This window comes from Meles meles, chromosome 11 (genome assembly GCF_922984935.1).
Source record: "Meles meles chromosome 11, mMelMel3.1 paternal haplotype, whole genome shotgun sequence".
NCBI classification, from domain to species: domain Eukaryota; kingdom Metazoa; phylum Chordata; class Mammalia; order Carnivora; family Mustelidae; genus Meles; species Meles meles.
The window spans coordinates 44,077,180-44,103,137 of NC_060076.1; the positions used below are offsets into that span (position 1 = coordinate 44,077,180).

Below are 25,958 nucleotides of genomic sequence, written 5' to 3' on the forward strand. Positions count from 1 at the left end.
ATCAATGAAGAATAATTATGTTAACTACTGTAATTATCTGAATATTTATGTCCCTCCAAAATGTGTGTTGCAATCCCAGCCCCCAAAGGTAATGGTATTAGCAGGTACAATCTTTGGGAAGTGATTAGGTAATTAGGGTGGAACCCTCACAAATAGGATTAGTGCCCTTGTAAAAGAGATCCCACAGGCTCCCCTGGGTGGCTCAGTCCTTAAGTGTCTGCCTTCGGCTCCTGTCATGATCCCAGGGTCCTGGGATCCAGCTCTGTATCAGCCTCCCTGCTTGACAGGAAGCCTGCTTCTCCCTTTACCACTCCCCCTGCTTGTGTTCCTTCTCACTGTCTCTCTTTCTGTCAAATAAATTTTAAAAAAAGAAAAAGAAAAAAAAGATGCCACAGACCCTCTTCTACCATAGCAGTATATAGCAAGATGTCTGGTATGAACAGGAAGAGAGACCTCACCAGAACGGGACCACATTGCTGCCTTGAGCCTGGACTGCCCAGCCTCCAGAACTGTGAGCAATAAATTCCTGTTGTTTATAAGTTACCTAGTTTATGGTATATTGTTACAGCAGCCCAAATGGACTAAAACAAGTATATCACATCTACCTATTACCTTTGCAGGCTTTTGTCACTGCCACACTTCCACTTATTACCAAAGTCAAAATTATTTGCTATTGGATCTTTAACCATGTTATATAAAAAGATGTATACACATATATGCATTAATATAACTTAATTAGAAGTTAAAAACTGAATAATGAAATAATGTAAATAGCTCACTAATAATGTGTGTTTTATTAGACCGGACCTTGAATCTCATAATTCAAACAAGTTAAAAAGCCCAGGTTAAAGTTATAAATGGGAGAGATGAAGATGTTCTTATCCATCTTAGATTTTGAACTTACTTGAAATAGGAATTTTATTTATCTAGTCTACGTATTAATTTTATTTACCCAGATTTAGGTACTTAATGATAAATGATAGTAATTTTATTTATCCAGGATTTGGGTGCTTAACAGTAAATGAAAATAACAGATGTGTAAACGATAAAATCTGTACTGCCAATATTCAACCTTTTTTTTTTTTTAAAGATTTTGTTTATTTATTTGTCAAAGAGAGAGAGAGAGCGCGAGTGCACAGGCAGACAGAGTGGCAGAGGGAGAAGCAGGCTCCCCGCTGAGCAAGAAGCCCGATGTGGGACTCAATCCCAGGACGCTGGGATCATGACCCGAGCCGAAAGCAGCCGCTTAACCCAGTGAGCCACCCAGGCATCCCAATACTCAACTTTTTAAAATAAAATGCAAGGGAAAGGGCACCTCTGTGACTTGGTTGAGCTCTTGCTCTCAGCTCAAGGTTTGATCTCACAGTTATGAGTTTGGGCCTGCACTGGGCTCCACACTGGGTGTGGAGCTTACTTAAGAAAAGAAAAATGCAAGGAAAAAAAAGCAAGAGAATTTATAAGGAAATAAATTACTTCAACGTTAAACTACCTAATTCAGCTTCTTAGAAGTGGTTGATTTCTAAGTGGATTGTACTTACGCTTGTCTTTCAGTAAATATGATATCCATACTTTGTGTTTCTCGATCATTTTGAGCTTTAAGCTGAATGAAGAGTTAATGGAGAAGTTAGTGATAAAAAATCACTATTAAACTGAACTACTTCTTTAAAAGTTATTCTGGTCATGAACTAATTGAGAGATTATTATAATAATCCTAATGCCACATGCAAAGTTAAAAAAAACAAACAGTACTTATTTCACTTAACAAACTACAACCCCCCAAAAAGGAAGTCTTTTTCACAGGCACTGTAATCTCACACCAAAAATATTCACTATTCTTTAGTGATCTATCAAATAATCCAGCGTAAACTTCATTTATGTAAATAGAATTTCTGAAATTTTTGGATGTTCAATAGTTGATTAGTAGTATGTTAATTTTAGGCCAAACAAACACAAGTTTTATCCTTAAACAGTATTTTACCTGAATACTACTAATTGACTCTACCTGTGCATATTCAGCCTAGAATTTGGTTCTATCCCAAACAACTGACAGAACACATAAAGAAGTTTCCACATTTTACATGTGGCATTAAAAATATATTTTTTAATTGGGAATTCTGCTGTGTTCCTAAGACTAATTTCATCAAATTATGTTTTTAGAACCCCAATTTAGAAAAAAAGTCATTGTATGAATTCTGTACTTTCACAGAATAGTCTGACTGTAAGTTTTAACCTATATCATAAGCTATATAAAAATTGTATAAATTATAAATTATATAAACTACAGGCTCTATTTATGTTATTTTCTTCCAAATGTTTGTAATCAAAACCAGTTAGCTACTAATATTTTGTTTTCTACCAAAGAATCTAAGAACACTGAACACAAGTTCTCATTTATCAATCAAAAAGTATTATATCTGGCATCCTACGGTAACTATTTACTTTCCTCTCTTACTTATAGAACTTTGTAAAGATGACATTGCATTTCCAGTGAGTACTCAGCTCCATTTGTGCAAATATTAAATCAAAAGTATTACAAACTAATTTATATACAAGGAAATATAGATGAGACTCCCTAACTAATTCTGTGTGTGAGACCAGTTCAACCTAGCCTTGTAGAAAGAGACTAAAGCATATACTAGGGAGATCTGATCAAGAGGAAGAAATTTAAAAAGCAACTGAAGGGATGCCTTGCTGGCTCAGTATAGCATGCAACTCTAAATCTTGGGTTTGTGAGTTCAAGCCCCACGTTGGGTGTAGAGGTTACTTAAAAATAAAATCTTTAATAAAAAAAAAGAAAGCAACTGAGGAACCTCAACTGTAATAATGGTATTTAGGATCAGAATAATACCTATCTGTAAGGTGTGTAATTTCTAGATATATGCTTTGTATTGGAGGATATGATCTATGTAAGTCTATTGTTTATACTTGTAAATTTTCTTACCATGTTGTAATCATTCATTACTTCTTCCATTTCAGTATTGGTATTAAGTTTATCTACCAACTAAAAACAAAGATACAAAAAAAAACCACTTTAGTCTTTATAAATTTTCTCTATAATTCATAAATTGGTATTCAATCTTACAATGCGTAGTCATTTTAAGTGTTAATATTTCCAAGTACTGTATCTTCTAAGATAAAAACAAACATTGAGCTATCTAAGTATACACTAAGCATTTGGCCAATAAATAAGTCACATTTTTAGGGTGGCAAAGTGAGCAGTAATAAACTACTCTCCCAAAGATCATACATTGAAGAGCTTTGCCTGCTTTGAAAAGATGTCTGACCTTAAAAGAAGTGTCTGAAGAAGACAAAAGTTTGGGGAACCTATGTCTGTCTGTCTCTTTTCCCCAGCAGAGAGGGTATTAACGGATATATAAATTTATATCAGTGAAAATGCAAAATTATTTTCTTGGTCTTCTAAAAAAACAAACAAACAAACAAAAAAAACCCCAATACAGTAAGTAAGGCACCATCAGAACACCAGTAAGCTTATTTCAAAAAATCTGGCAATGACAGAAATAGCTAACATATTTAACCTTGTGCCAAACATTATTCTGGGCCTGTTGATTGTATTACACACTTCACTTACTTTTAACAATTACTCCTCAAAGTAGACACTACCCATGTTTTGCAGATAAAGAAATTTATCAAGTTGTGGAGCCAGAAACTGTACAGGAAGGCTACTAAAAGCTAACTATTTGGATATAACTGTTTCTAAAACACTAAGCTTTATAACATACTATGTGTTAGTGTATGCAATATTTCACTTCTGATATGAATAAGTGCTACTAAGACCTAACATCTGAGATCTTACTATACGTTAGGTATTGGCTAAATGTAGGTGTTAGTTCATTATCCTACAAACAACATGTTTTACACATTATTAATATTAGTATATTAAGTAATTTACCTAATACATGCCACTACAACTAAAAACAGCTTTTATCTAATGTCATTTCATATTTTATAAAAAACTTTCTGATATTTAGAACAGAACATTTACTGAAAAAATTGCACTAAATACTAGGCTCTACAAAATGTTCATTATGGATTTCATATAGTCCAACATATCTGAGAATTACAATATTCCATAAACAGCAACATGTATGACATGTATGACTTGATATAACAATATCAAGTAGATATAGCATAATTTACCTAGCCATTATGCTAGAATGTTTATTTTATATAACACTATTTTTTAATAGAAGTGAGATAAAAGTTACCCTATTTAAGTCCAAATGCCACTGCTATCTAGAGAACCTACAGAGTTAGAAGGAAGAAAATTCTGACCCTAGATATCTTCCTGGGGCTAAGATACCCCAAAGACTGGGGCAGTTATGAAGAAAGCCAAAGAGACTACTTCTTTAGGAAGTCCACACTGGGAAAAATTCTTGGTGGAACCATGTTTATATTACATACTCTATTTTGGCAGAAGGCAACCCCTGTATTTTGAATGGAACATAAGGATGGAGGTAATCTGTGTACTAAGTAGTTGAATTTTTAAAATTTCATGATAACCGCTCTCCATAGAAAAGCAAAATGTTTTTTCAAAGAAATAACTTTCAGTACCCAATAAATTTTAGCTACTTTTAAAATTAATATTTTAATATTGTTAGGGAAAAATACAGGTGTGTTGCAGTACTTATAAGAAAATATATTTCTTTAAGACTGGAAGAATAGGGGCTAAGATGGTGAAGCAGTAGAAGGTCCCTATGCTTGCCTCATCCCTTGAATACACCTAGATAAATATCAAATCATTCTGAACACCCAAGAAATTGATATGAGGACTGAGAGAAAAAAACTGCATAACTAGAGGGAGAGAAGAAACCACACTCTGGAGGCAGGACTCGTGGAGACATGATTTGTAGGGGAAAAGATTCATAGGTACTGTGGAGAGGAGGGAGCCCTGATCATGGAAACATGGGGATGGGGAAAAGGGAGAGACAGAGAGAGGAGAGAGAGAGGGAGCAGCAAACTGAGGATCACATAACAAAAAGACTTCTCCAAAACCACTGACCAGGAAAATGAGATGGGCTGATTATTTTGAGTTTTTATCATCAGCAGAGCTCAAAGACTGGAGTTTTAGAAGTCCGCACTATGGTTGGTATGGAGCCTGATGGGTGCTGTGGTACTCCTGTGGAGAAGGAGGGAAGAGGTCTGGGAGCAGACAGTGCAATCTGAGGATCCCCTGAGACACACTAGGAGAGACGTTTCCCCCTCCTTGATTGCACTTGGGATAGATGGCATTGCCTCTCTGGGACAAAAGAGCTGGTGAGCACCAACTCCTTTCCCTGCACCTCAGCAGAGGCAGAGACACCTGATGAGGGTGGCTAACTTGGACACCCGCTCTTCACAGTGCTTTACTCCAAAATCCACACCCTGTGTTTTAGTGCAACTGCCCTTTTGAGACAAGCCAGCAACAGTACAAGCACGGGCAAAAAGACCAGGACAGGTCCACCCACACCAGGTCCCTACAGGTGAGAGTTTTTAAAATTGGGCAGCCTGCCTAGGATAGAACATAAGAGTACTGCACTGTGAGGAGGCGGCGGCTTGGACAGACAGGGTGATAGCACGGATCTGAGGGATGCATGGGACACACAAGGGGAGAATGTTCTTCTATGAAGGCTTACCGGACAGCAACAGAGGGGTGAACTCCCCTCTCCATGAATGAGGGAGAGGGCTGGTGCCATTTTTCTCCCCTACCCATCAGCATGGATTGACTTCAGTGAGCAGCACAGGGCCAACAGTGGAGGTCTGAGAGCCTTACACCAAGCCCCGCCCCCTGTGCTCTGCAGGCTCTTCTTTACTAGGGCAAGCGTACCTGAGAACCAGAGCATCAGGCCCCTCCCCCAAAAGACCAGCAGAACACCCCTCCATCCCAGCACACACCTAGTTTGATGACCAAAGACAGCCTCAAAGCTTCAGCTCTAGTGGTAACAGTATCAGGCCTATTTTAACAAGCAGACCAGAGCACACCTATTTAAAACCTGCCACTCTGGCCAAGGTCCAAACACTCCCCACTGCAGGGAAGAAGAAACTCTGCAGAGGACTCTGACCTGAAGGGAAGAGCAGCTAAAACATAGCAGCAGAGTACCTGCAGCATACACCAGAAACACTTGCTTAACCACTAAGCTCTGGACAGTACATGACCCCTTCTTAATAAAGCATTACTCTCAGGAGCAGGAAACATAACAGGCTTTTCTAACACACAAAAGAAGACAAAGACCTAGACAAAATACTGAAATGGGAGGAATCCATCCCAAAAGAAAGAACAAGAAAAGGACATGGCCAGGGATCTAATCGAAACAGATATAATAAACCTGATCCAGAATTTAAAGCAACAATCATAAGAATACTAGCTAGGTTTAAGAAAAACATAGAAGACATCAGGGAGTGCCTTACATTGACATAAAAGACCTAAAAAACTAGTCATGCTAAAATAAAAAATGCTAAAACTGAGATGCAAAACCGAACAGATATGATGACCACAAGGATGGAAGAAGCAGAGGAATGAAAAAGTGATAAAGAAGATAAAATTAGGGGCGCCTGGGTGGCTCAGTGGGTTGGGTCACTGCCTTCGGCTCAGGTCATGATCTCGGGGTCATGGGATCGAGTCCCGTGTCGGGCTCTCTGCTCAGCGGAGAGCCTGCTTCCCTTCCTCTCTCTCTGCCTGCCTCTCTTGTGATTTCTCTCTGTCAAATAAATAAATAAAATTAAAAAAAAAAAAAAGAGGGGAGGGGGCTATGGACATTGGGGAGGGGAAGCGAACCATAAGAGACTATGGACTCTGAAAAACAACCTGAGGGTTTTGAAGGGTCAGGGGTGGGAGGTTGGGGGAACAGGTGGTGGGTAATAGGGAGGGCACGTTTTGCATGGAGCACTGGGTGTTGTGCAAAAACAATGAATACTGTTACGCTGAAAAAAAATAAATAAAATGGGAAAAATAAATAAATAAATAAATAAATACGGGTTTCTTCTGATTAGCATAGCCAAACCTAAAAAAAAAAAAAAAAAGATAAAATTAGGGGTGCCTGGGTGGCTCAGTCAGTTGAGCATCTGCCTTCAGCTCAGGTCATGATCCCAGGGTTCTGGGATCAAGACCAACATCCATCTCCCTGCTCAGGGGGAGCCTGCTTCTCTGTCTCCCTCTCCTGTCACTCCTCCTGATTGTGCTCTGTCTCTCTATCAAATAAACAAATAAATAAAATTTAAAAAAAAAAGATAAACTTATGGAAAATCAAGTTGAAAAGAAGACGGAAAGAAAAATATTTGATCACTAATATAGACTTAGGGAACTCAACTATTCCATAAAGCATAGTAACATTTTTTTTTTAAGATTTTATTTATTAGAGAGTGACAGAGAGGGAGAGAAAGCATGTACATGCAAGCACAAGCAAGGGGAGCAGCAGGCTGAGGGAGAAGCAGGCTCCTCACTGAGGAAGGAGCCTGATTCAGGACTTGATCCCAGGACCCTGGGATCATGACCTGAGCTAAAGGCAGATGCTTAACTGACTGAGACATGTAGGCATCCCAAGATTTTATTTATTTGTCAGAGAAAGAAAAAGAATAAGCAGGGGGAGAGGCAGACAGAGGGGGAAGTAGGCTCCCCGCTGAGCAAGAAGACTAATATGGGACTCAATTCCAGGATTCCTAGGATCAGGACCTGAACTGAAGGTGGACACTTAAGCAATGGAGCCACCCAGGAGTTCCAATAACATTCTATCATAGGAGTCCCAGAAGACCAAAAGAAGGAGAATGGGGCTGAAGGTTTATTTGAGCAAATTATAGCTGAAAACGTCCCTAATCTGGGGAACAAAATAGACATCCAATATAGGAGGCACAGAGAACTCCCACCAAAATCAACAAAAGTAGGCCAACACAAGATAATCATAGTAAAATATGCCAAATACAGAGCTAATGGAAAAATCCTAAAAGCAGCAAGGGAAAAGAAATCCCTAACTCATAAGGGAAGACAAATAAAGTTACCAGCAGACCTATCCAGAAAAACTTGGGAGACCAGAAGCAGGTAGCATGATATATTCAACATGCTGAATGGGAAAAATATGCAGCCAAGAATATTTTCTGCAGCAAGGTTGTCATTCAGAATAGAAGGAAAAATAAAGGGTTTCCAGGACAAACAAAAGCTAAAGGAGTTCATGACCACTACACCAGCTGCAAAAGAAATATTAAACTCTTTGAGTGGCGAAAAAAGATCAAAAGCAATAAAGACTAGAAAAGACAAAGAAAATCTTCAGAAACAACATTTAACAGGTAATAAAATGCCACTAAATTCATATCTACAATAACTGCTCTGAATGTAAATGGAGTAAATGCTCCAATCAAAAGACGCAGGGCATCAGAATGGAAAAAAACAAGATCCATCTATATGCTGCCTGTAAGAGACTCATTTTAGACCTAAAGACCCCTGCAAATTTAAAGTGAAGGAACAGAGAAGGATTTACCATGCAAACAGATGTCAAAAAAGAGGCAGAGTAGCCACACTTATATCAGACAACTACATTTTAAATCAAAGACTATGACAAGAGATTAAGAAGGGCACTATATCATAATTAAGGGGTTTATCCAACAAGATCATATAACTATTGTTACTATTTATGCTTCCAACTTGGGAATACCCAAATGTATAAAACAATTAACAACAAACATAAAAAAAAAACCTCATTGATAATAACACAATAATAGGAGGGGACTTTAACACCCCACTTACAGCAATGGACAGATCATCTAAGCAGAAAACAACAAGGAAACAATGGCTTAAATGACACACTGGACCAGATGGACTTAACAGATATATTCAGAACATTCCATCCTATAGCAGCAGAATATACACTCTTTTCAGGGGTGCATGAGATATTCTCCAAAACAGATCACATACTGGGTCACAAATCAGGGCTCAACAAGTACAAAGCAACTGTTATACCATGTATATTATCTTACCACAGTGCTATCAACTGGAAGAAGTCAACCATAAGACCATAAGAAAAAAATTGGTAAAATCATGCCATTTGCGACGACGTGGATGGAACTAGAGCGTATTATGCTTAGTGAAATAAGTCAATCGGAGAAAGACAACTATCATATGATCTCCCTGATATGAGGACATGGAGAAGCAACATGGGGGGGTAGGGGGATAGGAGAAGAATAAATGAAACAAGATGGGATTGGGAGGGAGACAAACCATAAATGACTCTTAATCTCACAAAACACAAAACAAACTGGGGGTTGCTGGGGGGAGGTGGGATTGGGAGAGGGGGAGGGGGCTATGGACATTGGGGAGGGTATGTGCTATCGTGAGTGTTGTGAAGTGTGTAAACCTGGCGATTCACAGACCTGTACCCCTGGGGATAAAAATACATTATATGTTTATTAAAAAAAAAAATTTTGGAAGGGGAGGCGAACCATAAGAGACTATGGACTCTGAAAAACAACCTGAGGGTTTTGAAGGGTCAGGGGTGGGAGGTTGAGGGAACAGGTGGTGGGTAATGGGGAGGGCACGTTTTGCATGGAGCACTGGGTGTTGTGCAAAAAGAATGAATACTGTTACGCTGAAAAAATAAAATGGAAAAAAATATATATATGCTTGTGAACACACACACACACACACAAAAAAATTGGTAAAAACCATAATACAGGGAAGTTAAAGAACATCCTACTAAAGAATGAATGGGTTAACCAGGAAATTAAAGAAGAAATAAAAAAGAAAATACATGGAAACACATGAAAACACGATGGTCCAAAACCTTAGAGATGCAGCAAAAGTGGTCATAAGAGGTAAGTATATAGCAGTATAGGCTTACCTCAAAAAACAAGAAAAATTTCAAATATACAACCTAACTTCATGCATAAAGGAGTTAGAAAATGAACAGCCAGTAAAGCCTAAAGCCAGCAGAAGAAAGAAAATAATAAAGATTAGAGCAGAAATAAATGATATAGGGATGTCTGGGTGGCTCAGTCGGTTAAGCATCTGACTTTTGATTTCAGCTCAAGTCTTGATCTCAGGGTCTTGAGACTAAGCCCTGAGCCAAGCTCCATGCTGGGTGTGGAATCTGCTTCGAATTCTCTCTCTGCCTCTCCCTCTGCTCCTCCCTCCACTCATGCTGTCTCTCTCTCTAAAAAAGGAAGGAAGGAAGGAAGGAAATAGAAACAAAAGGAACAGTAGAACAGATCAATGAAGCAGGTTCTTTCAAGGAACTGATAAAATAGAATTAATAAAATTGGTAACCAAAAAGAAAAGGAAAAGGACCCAAATAAACAAAATCACAAATGAGAGAAGCTAGATCACAACCAACACTACAGAAATACAAATAATTATAATAATACTATGAAAAATTACATGCCAATGAATTGGGCAATCTGGAAGAAATGGATAAATTCCTTGAAACATATCAACTACTAAATCTGAAACAGGAAGAAACAGAAAATTGGAACAGTTTGAAGCAGCGAAGAAAATGAAACAGCAATCAAAACTTTCCCAACAAAAGCCCAGGGCCAGATAGCTTCCCAGGGGAATTCTACCAAACCTTTCTTTTTATTATAATTACCAGATATTATTATATCCACTTAGTTCTTAAGATTTTATTCATTTATTTGCCAGAGAGACAGAGAAAGCGAGCACAAGCAGGGGGAGCTGCAGGTAGAGACAGAGAAGCAGACTACCCACTCAGAAGGGAACCTGATGTGGGGCTCAATCCCAGGATCCCAGGACCCCAGGACCATGACCTAAGCTGAAGGCAGATGCTTGAGCCACCCAGATGCTCCTCTACCAAACATTTAAAGAAGAGTCAATACCTATTCTTCTCAAACTATTCCCCCAAAATAGAAATGGAACGAATACTTAAAAACTATGAGGCCAGGGGCACCTGGGTGGCTCAGTGGGTTAAAGCCTCTGCCTTCGGCTCAGGTCATGATCCCGGGTCCTGGGATAGAGCCCCGCATCAGGCTCTCTGCTCGGCAGGGAGCCTGCTTCCTCCTCTCTCTGCCTGCCTCTCCGCCTACTTGTGATCTCTTTCTCTCTGTCAAATAAATAAATAAAATCTTTTAAAAAAACAAAAAACTATGAGGCCAGAATTACCCTGATTTCAAAACCAGACAAAGATTCCACTAAAAAAGAGAACGACAGGCCAATGTCCCGAATGAATGTGGATGCAAAAATTCTCAACAAAATACTAGCAAATCAAATCCAACAGTACACTGAAAGAATCATTCACCATGTCAATCCCACCATTTTTTTCCATTGGATAATGGAAAATCCCACCAAGTGGCATTTATTCCTGGGTTACCAGGGTGGTTCAATATTTGCAAATCAATCAACATGATACAGAAGGTTAGTATCCCAAATCTATAAATAAATGAATTTTTAAAAAAAATAAAATAAATGAATTCAGGGCGCCTGGGTGGCTCAGTCAGTTAAGCATCTGCCTTCAGCTTAGGTCTTGATCCCAGGGTCCTGGGATCGAGTCCATCATCAGGCTCTCTGCTCATTGGGAAGCCTGCTTCTCTCTCACCCTCTGCCTCTGCCTGCCACTCCTCCTGCTTGTGAACTCACACTTTCTCTCTCTCTCTGTCAAATAAAGAAATAAAATCTTTTTTTTTTTTTAAAGATTTTATTTATTTGAGAGAGAGAGATCACAAGTAGACAGAGAAGCAGGCAGAGAGAGAGAGAGGAGGAAGCAGGCTCCCCGCTGAGCAGAGAGCCCGATGTACAAAGAGTACCATCTCATACCTGTCAGAATGGCTAATAACAACAACATAGGAAACAACAGAGGTTGGTGAGGATGTGGAGAAAATGGAAGGCTCTTTGCACTGTTGGTGGGAAAGCAAACTGATGTAGCCACTCTGGAAAACAATATGGAGGCTCTGCAGAGTTAAAAATAGAACTACTCTAAGATCCAGCAATTGCACTACTAGATATTTGCCAAAGGATACAAAAGCACTGATTTGCACGGACATATGACCCTGATATTAGGGTAGCACTATCAACAATACCCAAATTATGGAAAGAGCACAAATGTCCAATGACTGAGGAATGGATATTGACTGATGGATAAAGATGTGATACACACAAGTGTGTGTGTGTATACGCACGAGCATGTTGAAATATTACTCAACCATAAAAAAGAATGAAATCTTGCCATTTGGGCTGACATGTATGGAGTTAGAGTGTATTATGCTATATGAAATAATAAAGTCAATAAAGACAAATATCATATGGTTTCATTCATATGTGGAATTAAACAAACAAACAAACGGGAAAGAAAAAAAAAGAGAGAGAGGGAAGTAAACCATAAAAGAGACTCTTAATGACAGAGAGAAAACTGTGGGTTGATGGAGGGAGGTGAGTGGGAATGGACTAGATTGGGTGATGGATATCAAGGAGGGCAGTTGTGATGAGCACTGGGTGTTATATGTGAGTGATGAATCACTAAATTCTATTCCTGAAACTAACATTACACTGTATGTTAACTAACTAGAATTTAAATAAAAATATGAAACATTAACAAACAAAGACTGGCAGAATATATATTAATCTGTTAAATCAAATTATTTCTGGGTAGGGAAATGAGGGAAAAAGAAAAGTGATACTTTAATCATACACTTTCCCTGCTTTCAATCTTTTACCATAAGCATGTATTCATATGGTATTTGGTATTTAAAATAACATATTTTTAAAGTAGCAAAAAGCAATAAAAATCTTCAAAAAAATCTCAGAAAAGAGAAAATACCATGTTGTAGTCTGCTAGTTGTCCTTGAAACTCTTTGATTTCAACAGCTAAAGTCTCAGCTCTGCAAGCATAAAACAAATATTCATAAACACATACATAAGATCACTACAAACATTATGTATAACTATAAATTCATTATTAAACTTCTGAAATTACATTAAATGTTGCCTATTAATAAAAAAGTTCTTGTATAATTTTAAATCCAAAATTACTTACCTCTTTTCATATGACAAATATACTGAATTCTCTTGATTGTACATTTCTATCTCTTTCTGAAGTTTATTAATTTCTGTTGTAAGTTCACTTATTTTACTTCTAAATGAAAAGAAATAAGAAAGTGAGCAATACTTCTAAAACAGAAAAGAGCCTTTCTAGTCAAACAAAACAAACTTCTCATAAATGTGTAACAATATAAATGGTTTTGTGAAATTTCACTAAAAGAAAAACAATTTATGTGGCTTATTTAACTAAGAATGAGGCATATCCCAACTTTGACAAGAAACTGAAAGAGAGGGCGCCTGGGTGGCTCAGTTGGCTAAGCAACTGCCTTCAGCTTGGATCATGATCCTTTAGTCCTAGGATCGAGTCCCGCATCGGGCTCCCAGCTCCATGGGGAGTTTGCTTCTCCCTCTGACCTTCTCCCCTCTCATGCTCTCTCCCACTCTTTCTTAAATAAATAAATAAAACTTAAAAAAAAAAAAGGAAAGAAACTGAAAGAGATTCTCTAATCATTAAGATGAATTAGGACCAGAAAATGAATTAGGCCTGGTCAAACTCATAATCTTTAGACAGAAGTAGATACTTAATTATCACCCTTACAGCTCCTGCTACCCTCTAGGAAGGGCTTCTCAAAAGCAGCACTACTATATTTTAGGTCATTAAAGAATAGTCTGGCAGTTGTGAAGGGGCTATCCTGTCTACTGTAGGATATTTAACAGTATTCCTGGTCAAGGTATTGGTAGCACAACCCCTCAACCCCAGTTGTGACAACCAAATATGTGTCTAAAAATTGCCGAATATTCTCTAGGGGGCAAAATCACTGCCAGTTGAGCACCACTGCTATAGCATCAAACAGTTACATGAATAGCTAGAACTATTCTTTTATGCAGAAGCACAAATCCTGGAGAAGGAAATGCAATGAGAAAAATAGTTCTATATCTTTTTTTTCTTTTAATTAAAAAGTGGCTGGATATTAAGAGATGCTATACAACTGATGGTCTCGCTACTTTTTTTTTTTTTTTTTGCTAATGTTAGTTTAGCTTAATGCTAACTAATGGACTGATGGGGAAAACCTACTCTTCTCTTTATTGACTTCTAGAAGTTTGAAAATCATAAACGATCCTGATAATTGAGAAATGAAAGAATCCAGAAGAACTGAGAAAGAAAACAGAACTTTTAGGACATGATAGAAGTATGGCTCAAATGAAATGGAAATAAGAGAAAAAGAAGATCTAGATGAGCCAAGAAGAAAACAAAGTAAAATGGGAAAATAGAGTAGGATATCTGAACAAGAAAAAGGCAGATTGAGAAAAAGAAAAAAGTTCTCAGTTTAGACCTTCATACTTAAGAGCCATATAATAAACCTTCTGAATTTAAAATTAGGTCACGTTTGTAGCAATTGACCAAATATACATTTATGTAAAAACCTACACTAATATATCATAAATAAGTATACACATTTTCCCTTTCTTATTAGATGCAACTAGTGACATGTCAGTGGTATGGATAATATATTTCAGAGAATTACTGAAAAGAAGCATGAAAGATTACTATCATTATATCAACAATAGTGAACTTGACATAAATAGTTCATCTACATGCAAATACATAACAATTCAAAATCTCAGCCTAACTGTATTATCATATATATTTTGTAACACAGCCAAATTAACCAGAAATTATATCAGAACACAAAATAATTCTTAGAAATCAAAAGATACCTAACTATCTTAATACCAGAGTTAAAACTTCATAACCATACATAGGGAAAAACATACCGAAGAAGCCCAAGATAGTAAGATTTGTCTAAAATTTGCCTCTGGGGACCTAAAAAAAAAAAAAAGTTTTTAATCATTACTGTTCAGTTTGGAAATGCCACCAAAATAGCAAACCAAAGCACAACCATAGTTATATTCCACCATTCTGATAGTCTTTATTTATGCCCCAATAAAGTTGATAATCAAGACAAATCATTAAAGGTGGTAAAGAACACTGGGGCACCTGGCTGGGCCAGTCAGTAGAGCATGTGACTCTTGATCTCAGGGTAAAATTAAAAGAGAATATCTCAGAATCATGTCATAATGGAAACTTGAATTAAGACCACAAAAATGGGACTAGAGGTAGGGCTGTTAAGACAGCAGACTCTATAGGTCAGGTTAACTGAATGCAAACTGAGAAAGTCTAGAACAGGTTTATCCAAGAGAACTTTCTGCAACAATGGAAATATTCTATATCAGCACTGTCCAATAAAGTAGCTACTTGGGATTATTGAGCACTTGAAATGTGGCTGATGCTACTGGACAGCTGATTATTTTACCTAATTTTAATTAATTACAGCTAATGTAGCTATTGATTATCATAATGGACAGTGCAGATTTAGACTGAATTTCTCAATGCAAGAGATATGACTTTTCATAATTTATCTCTGAGACAAACTCACTATAAAGCACTTCACCATGCTTTGATTTATATATATCACAAACCAATTTTTTAATCATAACATGTAGTGTACTATTATGCCTTTTTAAATACAGAGGCATAAGGAAAGATGCAGTAAAAATTTATACATTAGCCTTAGTCCCTTACTTAAGGACTTACATATTATAATGAAGCATTAATTATTAGAAAAAGTAACTTCTTTTTTTAAGATTTTATTTATTTATTTGAGAGAGCAAGCACAAGCAGGGAGAGTGACAGAGGGAAAGGGAGAAACAGACTCCCCGTTGACCCCTGCTAGATTACGACTTGAGCCAAAGGTAGATGCTCAACTTACTGAGCCACTGAAGTGCCCCTGTAATACTTCTTAAATAAAATATACTCATCTTCTTAAAATAGATACCTTTCATTCCAGTTTTCATTCCACTCAAACCTTGTTGTGTTACAGGACGGTCAGCAACTTTGATTTGGGAAGAAAGAACTCCTCCTGTCCCTATGGGACCACCGCGAGAGGCTGGTCTTGCTGTTCCAGGTGGCATCTACATGAAAAACATGATTGCAGTTTTAGTAAACTAGAAAAATACTATACCTCCTACTACAGTTAAGAGTGAAAAGATAATTTTTTAAAATTTTTTAAAATGATTTTATTTATTTATTTGAGAGAGAGAGAGAGCATGAGAAGAGAGAGGTCAGCGAGAGAAGCAGACTCCCGAGCAGGGAGCCCGATGCGGGACTTGATCCCAGGACTCCAGGATCAGGACCTGAGCCGAAAGCAGTTGCCCAACCCACTGAGCCACCCAGGCATCCCAAAGATAATATTTTTTAAAAATTAAAATTCTATTTAATTTGTAAAGCATTCATTTTTTTGAATTTCTGAAATATGAAATATTAAGTGAAATTCTTTAACATTTAAAATTCTGTGAACATTAAATAGCACATTTCTTTAAAATTTAAAATTCTAAAAAAATTTAAATTCTATGTCAACTGTATCTCGAGAAAAATAAGTTAAATGGACACATGAATAAAATTCTATGTATAGACATTATTTATAATACCCCTAAATTGGAAAGGAACTAGATATATACCTATTTGTCCTTATTTAACCATAGGAAATGGTTGAATAAGTTGTAATATATTACAAAAAGTTTATAAAACAGTATTCATAATTCCACTTGGTAAAACAAAAAGTATGGAGAATTACATAAGAAGCACTAACAATGGTTATCCTCATATAAAATAATGATATTATAGTTCATTTTTATGTTACCCTTTTCACAATTTGGTGTTTTCAGCATTATTACAGTAAGTGTATATTACATTCAAATCACAGAAGAAGAAAAAAATTTTCCTTTTTAAATTGAAGCTATATATAATTCTATCACAAGATAGCCCAAGTAAGGATTACATCATTCAACAAGCATTCATATTATTACTCCACATGATTCTCTATGTCAGGTCTGCAAAATCCAATATAACATTATACACTCTGAGGAAAGAACAACAGATTCCCTTCTTGGGGCATCTAGGTGGCTCAGTAAGTTAAACATCTGCCTTTGGGTCCTGGGATTGAGCCCCATGTCATCCAGTTCCCTGGTTCTCCCTCTCTGCCCCACCCCCTTGTGCTTTCTCTCTCTCAAAGAAATAAATAAAATGGGCCAGAGAAAAAAAGATTCCCTTCCTGTCAGTTCTTACAACATGGACAGGTTGGGAAATTATGAGACCACCCAACCCTGTTCCAAGTTATCCTTCTTTTGTTTATCTTCCATCCTTCCTTTCTTTTTTTCCCACTCTCTGCCTAAGAATGAAGTAGTAGATTAAATATGTAGTAGACATTTTAGATAGGGATTATATATAACCATTGTCATTCATTTTGACTGTCTTTAATACTGTTAGCTGCTACTCTCTAATCCTATCAGCTAACATAATTCTTAAGTGATTCTGAGAATTACTTGGTAATTTACTGGGGGGGCGGGGGGCAGCAACAGTAAAACATTCCAAAGAATATGCTGGACACAGAAACACTGTTTACCACAAATTCAAACGAAACTAGTTCAGGGTTATCCTGAGTGATCTTTGGAAGAGAATGCTAAATCTTTTACCAGGTAAACTTTACCAAATGAAAATACAGAAGTATAAATTAAAATTACACACATTTAAAAGAATGAATAGATATATGTATTCATATGGAAATATACTTACAATATATTATTGAAAGTAACAGATAAGATACATAACAATGTATATAGTATTATGGTCATTTTAGAAAATACTAAAATCGTATAATCTCATATGCATGTGTGTTAGTGTTTGTAAAGGAACAGAAAAAAGTCTGGAAGGATACACAGCACACTGCTGACAACAGTTATACCTGGTTTAGGAAGGAACTCTGACACTTCTCTTTTGTATGTTTTACAGCAAGCATCAATATTTTATTTTATTTTTTTATTTTTTAAGATTTATTTTTTATTTGACAGAGAGAGAGATCACAAATAGGCAGAGAGGCAGGCAGAGAGAGAGGTGGAAGCAGGCTCCCTGCTGAGCAGAGAGCCCCATGCAGGGCTCAATCCCAGGACTCTGGGATCACGACCTGAGCCGAAGGCAGAGTCTTTAACCCACTGAGCCACCTAGGCGCCCCAAGCATCAGTATCTGAATTCTTTTATAAATACTTAATTAGCAAGCATATATTCTTACTAAAATAAAAATTCTTAGAAGCTCAGTACCATGTATGTGAAGACTTTAGAAAAATCATTTCACTAAAAGCTGATGATGTTGATAATATTACCTGAAAGTCCAGAAAAATCCACAATTTAAGAAAACCTGACTTTACCAAAATTTTTCCCTCCAAAAATTACTATTCTTCTTATGAATTAAATATAGGACCCAGCATTATCTCTAGTTTGCAGTTAGTCTACTGTGTAAGTTTGACATACAAGGAGTTGAAATCATCTGTTGCAAGCATCAGAAAAATTAATATGAATATTCTGGCATATTAATTTCTTTCTATGTATGTATAAATGTATATTTTTTACATTCAATTGGCACCACACTGCTTTTTACACTTAATGCTGTATTATAAAGACATATAAATTCCCCAAATACTCTTTGAAAATAATTTTGAATGACTACTTAATAGCCTATTATAGGGATAGATACATCATAATTTATTTAAGATTTACCTGTTGTGAGGTAATTTAAGTTGCTTTCAAATTTTCACTATTATAATTCTAATGAAACTGTAATAATCATCTTTACAGGATATCATTCTACTTAGAATTATCAGTTTATAATGTTTACCTAATTTTTTCTAATGTGGTGTACGTTTCTCTTACTGATTTATGACACTCCCCATTTCACATTAAGCTATTAACACTTTCTAGTTTGTTTCTAGGCTGCTGTGGCAACCAAGATATGTCTTATTACTTATAATGTATTTTTATATTAGAGTACTGTACTTTTCCTTATTTTTGCTTTTTCATTGTTTTAGATGAATTTTAGAATAGTTTTATATATCTCATGTAATTTTGATGGAACATGGGTTTCATAGCCTTACTATATATAGAAAGAGCTCTTACAAGTTAGTAAAGTTTGCTTTCTCATTCTAAGATTCTGAACTCTATGACATATATGTTGCAAATATTTTTTACTGATTTGTCATTTTTAACTTTTTATGGTGTTTTTAAAAATTCAAATATGTAAATATAAAATACTTTCCTTTTCAGTATTTGGTGTTTCTCTTTTACAAAGGCCTAGTCCACATCAAGTTTATATGAAGTACTTGCCTATATTTTCCTCTAGTATGTTGATGGTTTCATTTCTCAAATATGATGTTTCTAAAACATCTAGAATTCTGTGTGAGGGAGGGGTCAATTTTTAAAAATAAATGGTTTACCCATTATTTGAATGCAGTACTGAATGCTTCATGTTTTTCCAACTATTTTGAAATGTCACCTTAATCATTATGTTCTAATGTATGTCTAATTTTGTCTATTCCATTTCATTTGATCCAGGCACCAATAAACTATACCACTTAAATTATTGTACCTTTAAAATAAATTTGAGTATCAGTATTAGCAGACATCTTTTCTCAATAATGTCTTTCAGACATCCACCCACATTTATACTTCTAGGTATTTTCCCCCAAAAAATCATGTATAATAGTATGCTGACAGAATAAAGAAAGAACAAGGCCTTATAGACAGGCTTTCCAACTTCTACCAGGACCTAAGCCCAAGAATTGTTTGAAACTTACTCCAGTTGCCACTCGAATATTTCCTGATGGGGGTCGTATTCCAGAAGGAGGTCTTCCAGGCAACCCAATTCCACCACGTGAAACAGGGCGAGCTGCTGAAGGTTTGTGATTACTGGCCATTTGTTCACTTTAACCACTATTTGGAAACAAGAAACAGTTCAATTCTCCTTCGTATTTTCTATAGCAAGACAATGGAAATCCACATAGCTTGCCTTTGAACATTTAATACACAATAACTTTTCCTGCAAATTGCCATTCCAAGTACTACTTCAAGCCTAAACCTGCTTCATTTCGTTCAAATTTGACATTGTTGCATTTAAAATGGAACCATGAAATCATTTACTATAATATGCCTTCCTCAGTTCCCTATTTTCTTACCAAAATACAAGCCCCTGTCTTGAGCTCTTCCCATATCCTAGTAATATTCTCTTTTCGGACATACCCAGCTTTGTTCTCCCCTATTTCTTCTCTGTGCTCTTGGTCTATGATTCACTCCCTTGTATTCTCAATTCTACTACCAAATACTTCATTTTACTTTTTGCTTTACCAGAATCCCAACTTGTCCCAAAACCACTTTCAGTAGTAAAGGCTGTTTTAGCTTCTCAATCCACAAATCCAAAGCAAAGGGAGTGCACAACACTTCCATTGCTCCCCAGTGTCACTTTCAAAATATTACTCTTTCAAATCTTATTTAAAAAAAAATGAACAAGACTCTCTTCCTTTGATGACCAGGGAATGCAACCTTATTGCCTTGTATCTTTTCTGGTTGCTTTTGCTTAGGGACCACCTCACCTCTCCCCCCTCCCGTCTTCACTAAAGTCTTTAGTACCTAGCTCAGTCTCTCTTTTTCAGTCCAACCTATGTTCTGGATGAATTCTACGGGGATACTGGATTCAATACCTAACATTCAGGGTCACAATTTCTAGACTTAAATTTCAGGAACCATTTCACTCCATTTCAGTCATCTATAGCTGTGGGTAGACCTGGAGCTTGTCATCACCTGGAATTGTTCCACTTCAGTATCAACTGAAATACTTAATTCTCTGATCTTAGTCTCCTCCTTATACCAGTCTCATCTTTATTCTCACTATATCTCCCTTTAAATCAGTTCTTTAATTCACTCATTCTCTCCCGGTTTATCAGCCCCTTCCTTTGCTCATCAGAATATATTATTTAAAGTTTGGCTGATAATTTAGAATAGCATTTTTCACATTATGGGTCACCACCTATTAGTGGACTGTGAAAACAATTTGGCAGGTTCTGATCAATTACTTCAAACATAAAATAAAAAAATATGAGTTCAATGCGTAAAGGAAGAGTATTATTTCATTAAATTTTGTTTCAGCAGTTATCTTTACATAAATTTACACCTTAGTGAAAAAATATTGCTTAAAAATGCTAGCCGTCATTTAAGCAAGTCCTAATCCCTATTCACAGACAACTATAACAAATATAACAGTTTGAAGTATCACCAGAATTACTAAAATGTGACAGACAAGAAGTGAGCAAATGCTGTTGAGAAGATGGTGCTAGTAGCCTTACCTGAGGCAGGTTTGCCACAAATCTTCAATTTGTAAAAACAAAAACAAACAAACAAACAAACAAAAACAACACAGTATCTGGGAAGCTCAAGAAAAATGAGGAATGACCGTTGTCAATGTAAAATTTAAGTCTATTACTCTAGCTTTCCTGATAACTTCAAGAAAATGTACAATCTATAAAACTTCCACCTGATCGCCACTGCCTTACTGTCTTGGAAAAAGCTTAGCATTAGATCAGTCCCAGAAGGTAAAATAAAAAGGGTCACTTTTAGCAAACATGCCATTAACTCCTGGGTCATTCACACAAACATTCACGCCATCTCCACTGTTATTCACACAGAGAAGCATCCTGGCCTTTGGTTCCAGAAAAACGAGTGACATAAACTTTAGCTCTGACTGTTACCAGCTGTATAATCCCCGCTGGATGTTTTTCCTCATCTGTAGGACCCAGTGTGGCAATGAGCCTGTATCTTGCAGAGCTGTTGTGAAGATTACAGATACTAGATCTAAAATATCTACCTAATTATTGCTACCATTATCCTCCCTAAACCAGCCATTTTAACATATATGAAGAAGTGTAAAGTTGCTACTACGAGACGGAAATCTGTTACTTTAAGTAAGATCCTCCGGCCCACAGTGAATTTTCTTTTTGAGGTTCTGGATTTCTTCTTTCTGTCTCGCCTTGTCAGATTTCCTCAGGGGACTGTCTGAGGAGGTTTCTCCACAAGTTTTGTGGGACTGGAGTCGGACTTCCCCAACCTGGCGATGGGCTGAGGAGAACAGCTAAGAGTGGAAAAGTTCGGATATGTCTTCTTTGGAGCGGACCAGGTTCTCGAACGTGAGAAAACCGGTTCCCGAGGGATTGAGGGAGGGATAGATGAAACCCAGAATTTCTCACCTCCTCCGTCGCCTCAGGAAGGAGATCGCAGCGGTCAGCGGAGCTCCAACTACTTTCCGAAGCCGCCGCCCCGGCGGATCCCTCTAATCTACCTCCGTAACCGTTACCTCACTCGCGACTCCTCAGCTCGCCCTCGCGCAGCTTTCCCGGACCCTCGGACCTAACCACCCCCAGTCCCGCGCGACTGCGTATCCCGGCAACGGGGGCGGGGCGGGGCGAGAGCCCTCGTCCTGATTGGCTAATCTTCAGCCTCTGCCTGGTAATCACAGGCGAGGCGAGTGTAAACTGCTCTCGCGAGATTGGAGGGCTAATTTTTGTCGTCTAATACCGCGGTGCTTTTCTGGAAGCATCAGAAAACCACGGCTTAGCTGAGAAAGAACATTTTATTGGAAAACTTTAGTGTTCTTTATAGTTACAACCACCTCTCTAATAGTGTGTCTTACCTGAATTCACTCCTAGCGAGTTTTATTATATCACTGTAACCTCACATGCGCTATTATTTTTAGTGAAAACTATTTTTTTTTTTTGTGATAGGCAGCCTGTACAATCTTTTTACTTTTTTTTAGAGGCAGTTTTCCTTCCTGTTAGAACTGCACAACGCATACAATATTAAGTATAGATGTGTTTCTCGTACCATCTATTTCTTAAATGGTTGGAAGTTTTCTATCTTTAAGCTTCCTTTCAGAGTTCTTTTGATCAAAGTTTGTGAGAAAGGATGAATTAAAAGGACAGTGGTCTTGGAATATTTTAGTGTCAGTATTTTTTTTTTTTTTAAACCCACACAATGTAAAACTACTTCATCTCAAATCCCACCTCTCTGGTGAAGTAACTAGCAGTTTGCTTTCTTTCAATCTTCCTATAGATTTAATGTGATTGCTGCTATACTCACAACCTACATATATGTTGGACTTTTAACATTGTTTACATTATTTCCAAGTTGCATACATTATTTATATTTATTTATTTTCTAATATGCCTGCCTTCAAGTAATTTAAGATGAATCCAACAGAAAATGAAAGAATGTGGCCAACTTCTCACTTCAAGTTTGTTAGGTATTTTTATGTAATTCTCCCATTTGAGCCCAGCATATTTGTAGTGGTCATTTATTATCCTTTAGGTCACTGTAGTGAATGGTAGCATTTGCCACTCCAAAATATGCCACTTTCGTATAAGGATTATTTTGAGCTAAATGCAATTGGAAAGAAGATACAAGAAAATCTACCATTCCCCTATTTGCTAAAAGCAGACATAAATTTTCAACAGTCCCTTCTTGCGTCTCTCTACCAGGAAGGATAAAAGTCATAGAAGACGATTTCAAACCCCCTTTGTCAGCCTAGAGGCTACGTGGAGAAATCTACATAACAAACTTTACTACTTTAGTTCCCCATATATTTGCCTCTCCATAGTTTGCTGCCTCTAAAGACTTAAGGTCTAAAGACTTAAGGTCCTTCTCTTTTCTTCTGTAAATACTGTTCCTTCGTTAAGATATTATATAAGCCAAGACTCTAGCCACCTCTTTGAGTACTCACCTCTGAGTTTCTCTTGTATGAATGTGATATACATGTTAATGTTTTTCTCTTGTTAATCTTTTGTTACAGCGCCCCCTCGGAAAGCCTAGAAGGGTAGAAAGAAAAAACATTTCCTTCCCTACAACCTCTGTCCAAGTGCTCCATATACAGAATTGTCTGGGAGAAGCTACTAACCTGGAGATTTCTCCCTGAGTGCCTTCAGACATAGGGGAGGGGGGACCTAACATTTGTCATTTGTATGCAGATATCACAGTTGGGAAAAACGTCTTAAATCTTAGAACGGCTTAACGCATGAAATATTTTCATTTTTTAGCGTACCAAGAACGCAGCTTAGTGTTCACAGGATTTAAGGCAAACGATTGATTACAACTTGTCCCTAGCCCTCTCGTTTTAACTAAAAACGTTTAGCTTGTGAAAATCTCCGGAGACTGCAGAGTAGGTTTGGGGAATTCAGGGCTAAGCTGCCCTGACACAAGCACCGAAGCAATCTTTCTCAACCACAAGGGAGCGCGCAGCCCCTCGGATCAAGATTTAAAATATCCGGATTCGGCGCCCCTGCGGCCCACGGCCCGCTGGCGCGTGGCATTGTGGGGTTTGTAGTCCCGGCCCACACCTTTTACCGCCGTAAACAGTTCAGCCAGGACTCGGAGACGATTCGGACACGGAAAGGATCTGGATTAGAGCGATCGGGCGAAACAGCCGGACGTTAGCTCTAACTTGACTCGCGGTCCGAGGAGTGGAAGGGAAGCTCGGCGTCTGCCTCCGCAGCTGGGACGCACACGCTTTGCGTCATGGCGGGCTGAGACAGATGATGAATTCCGGTTGCATGTCAGGGTTGCTGTGTCACTCTGCCCGTTCGGCGTTCCCCTTTCCCGTCGCCCTTCCGCGCCGGCTCTCGGGCTCTTCCGGTCCTCAGCGGCCCCTCACCTGCAGGCCCCTCGCCCGCCGCGCTCGGGCGCACCCCCGGCCACCCTTGCGAACGGATCTCGCGCGGTGCCTGGGTCCCGGGCGCCGGACCGACGAGGGCCATGGCCAGCGGCGCCGCCAGGTACCGGCTGAGCTGCTCGCTCCCAGGCCACGAGCTGGACGTGCGGGGCCTGGTATGCAGTCTCTATCCGCCGGGGGCCTTTGTGTCCGTGTCCCGAGACCGCACTACCCGCCTCTGGGTCCCAGACAGGTGAGCGCGGCGAGTCCGGGGACTCCCAGCACCCATACCCGCCTACGTTGCAAGCTTCCTACTGCTAATGGGAAGGGAGGTGGGAAGGGAGGGACGCTTCCTTGCTGTTGTTCTGCAGTCTTCCCGGCCTTGACTCCAGTCCGCGCTCCCTCCCAGTTCTGAGAGCACTAGTACTGTGGGCTCACACTATAAGAAACCTGTAAGATTTAGGGAGAAAGAACACGGCTTTCGGTTAACAGAGACGTACATTCTTGTCCTAACTTAATCACTAACGGATGGGTGACCTTGGACGCACCTCTTATCCTTTGGGCGATGATTTTCCATGTTTCTTTTAGATTTGAAAATTAACTGATGCTAGGTGCACCCTCCCCAAATGAGATATTGTGAAACGTCTGACTTGTAATTGAAGTAAATCCTGTTCTTTCCCTAGAATTTGCTCTGTAGTGTTCCTCAAATTTAATTTTTGAGAACTTCGGTTCTCAAAAATTGCGTGCAGAAGGTTGCATTGGCTCCTCTACTCATATAGTCGAAATCAGAGTTTCTTAGTCTGTTGTCTGGGGTGGGCCTAGATGGAGGGGTTGAAGATTTTCACATGTTTTATGGATGTTTGGGGATGTGCTGTTTTCTTGAGAGAAAGCCATTTGCCTTCAAAAGATTGTTGGAGAGTTTAACCAAAAAGAGAAATTAAGGAACAAAAGGTTAAGCTTAGGTCCAAATCCTGTTCAAGATGTCAGTTCTTTTTTGTCTGGTTCTTACAGGAAATTTAGGACCTGGGAGACATAGTTCAGTTCAGAAAGAGAAAACTTCTGGTTATTTACTTTGATATGTATTAAGTCCCCCATTGATATAGGTTTCACTCAGTTTGGGTAACCATGCATAAATTCAGGTCATAACTGTTGGTTGAGTGCCTCCTGTTTGTTTACAGTCCTGAGGAAGAGTAAGACTAGAGACAAGTTCCCTCTTTTTATGGAGCTTTCTTATAGTCTGGAAGGAAAGGTGGATCAGAAAAAAAAAAAAAAAGTAATTGTTCATTGGCATGTGTACTATGAAAAAAGCAAATATAGATAGAGAACTGAGTAGAGGGATATTAAAGAAGGAAGGCCCTCCGAGGAAGGTTTCAGTTTTGTTTTGTTTTTTAAAGCTGACACTAAGATGGACCTGG

General features: G+C 38.1%; 2 protein-coding genes across 6 annotated transcripts in view; one reads left to right on the forward strand and one right to left on the reverse strand.

The window, feature by feature from the left end:
* The window catches only part of IFT74 (intraflagellar transport 74), an 88,655-nt gene extending 64,285 nt beyond the window's left edge, over positions 1–24,370 (reverse strand). Inside the window, exons 1-9 of one of the 4 annotated variants that reach the window (XM_046022069.1) lie at positions 24,233–24,359; positions 23,620–23,704; positions 19,652–19,787; positions 15,805–15,940; positions 14,744–14,792; positions 12,963–13,061; positions 12,747–12,807; positions 2,942–3,001; positions 1,539–1,600 (exon numbers count right to left, since the gene is read on the reverse strand). In XM_046022069.1, coding sequence (XP_045878025.1) covers positions 1,539–1,600; positions 2,942–3,001; positions 12,747–12,807; positions 12,963–13,061; positions 14,744–14,792; positions 15,805–15,940; positions 19,652–19,771 — 587 coding nt within the window. In that variant the 5' untranslated portion in view covers positions 19,772–19,787; positions 23,620–23,704; positions 24,233–24,359. Of the gene's footprint in view, positions 1–1,538; positions 1,601–2,941; positions 3,002–12,746; positions 12,808–12,962; positions 13,062–14,743; positions 14,793–15,804; positions 15,941–19,651; positions 19,788–22,090; positions 22,261–23,619; positions 23,705–24,232 lie in introns of those variants that run through there. The other 3 variants (XM_046022071.1, XM_046022072.1, XM_046022068.1) reach the window with 3 other exon arrangements.
* The window catches only part of PLAA (phospholipase A2 activating protein), a 40,379-nt gene continuing 38,734 nt past the window's right edge, over positions 24,314–25,958 (forward strand). For both annotated transcript variants that reach the window (XM_046022066.1, XM_046022067.1), the window contains exon 1: positions 24,314–24,796. In XM_046022066.1, coding sequence (XP_045878022.1) covers positions 24,648–24,796 — 149 coding nt within the window. In that variant the 5' untranslated portion in view covers positions 24,314–24,647. The remainder of the gene's footprint in view (positions 24,797–25,958) is intronic.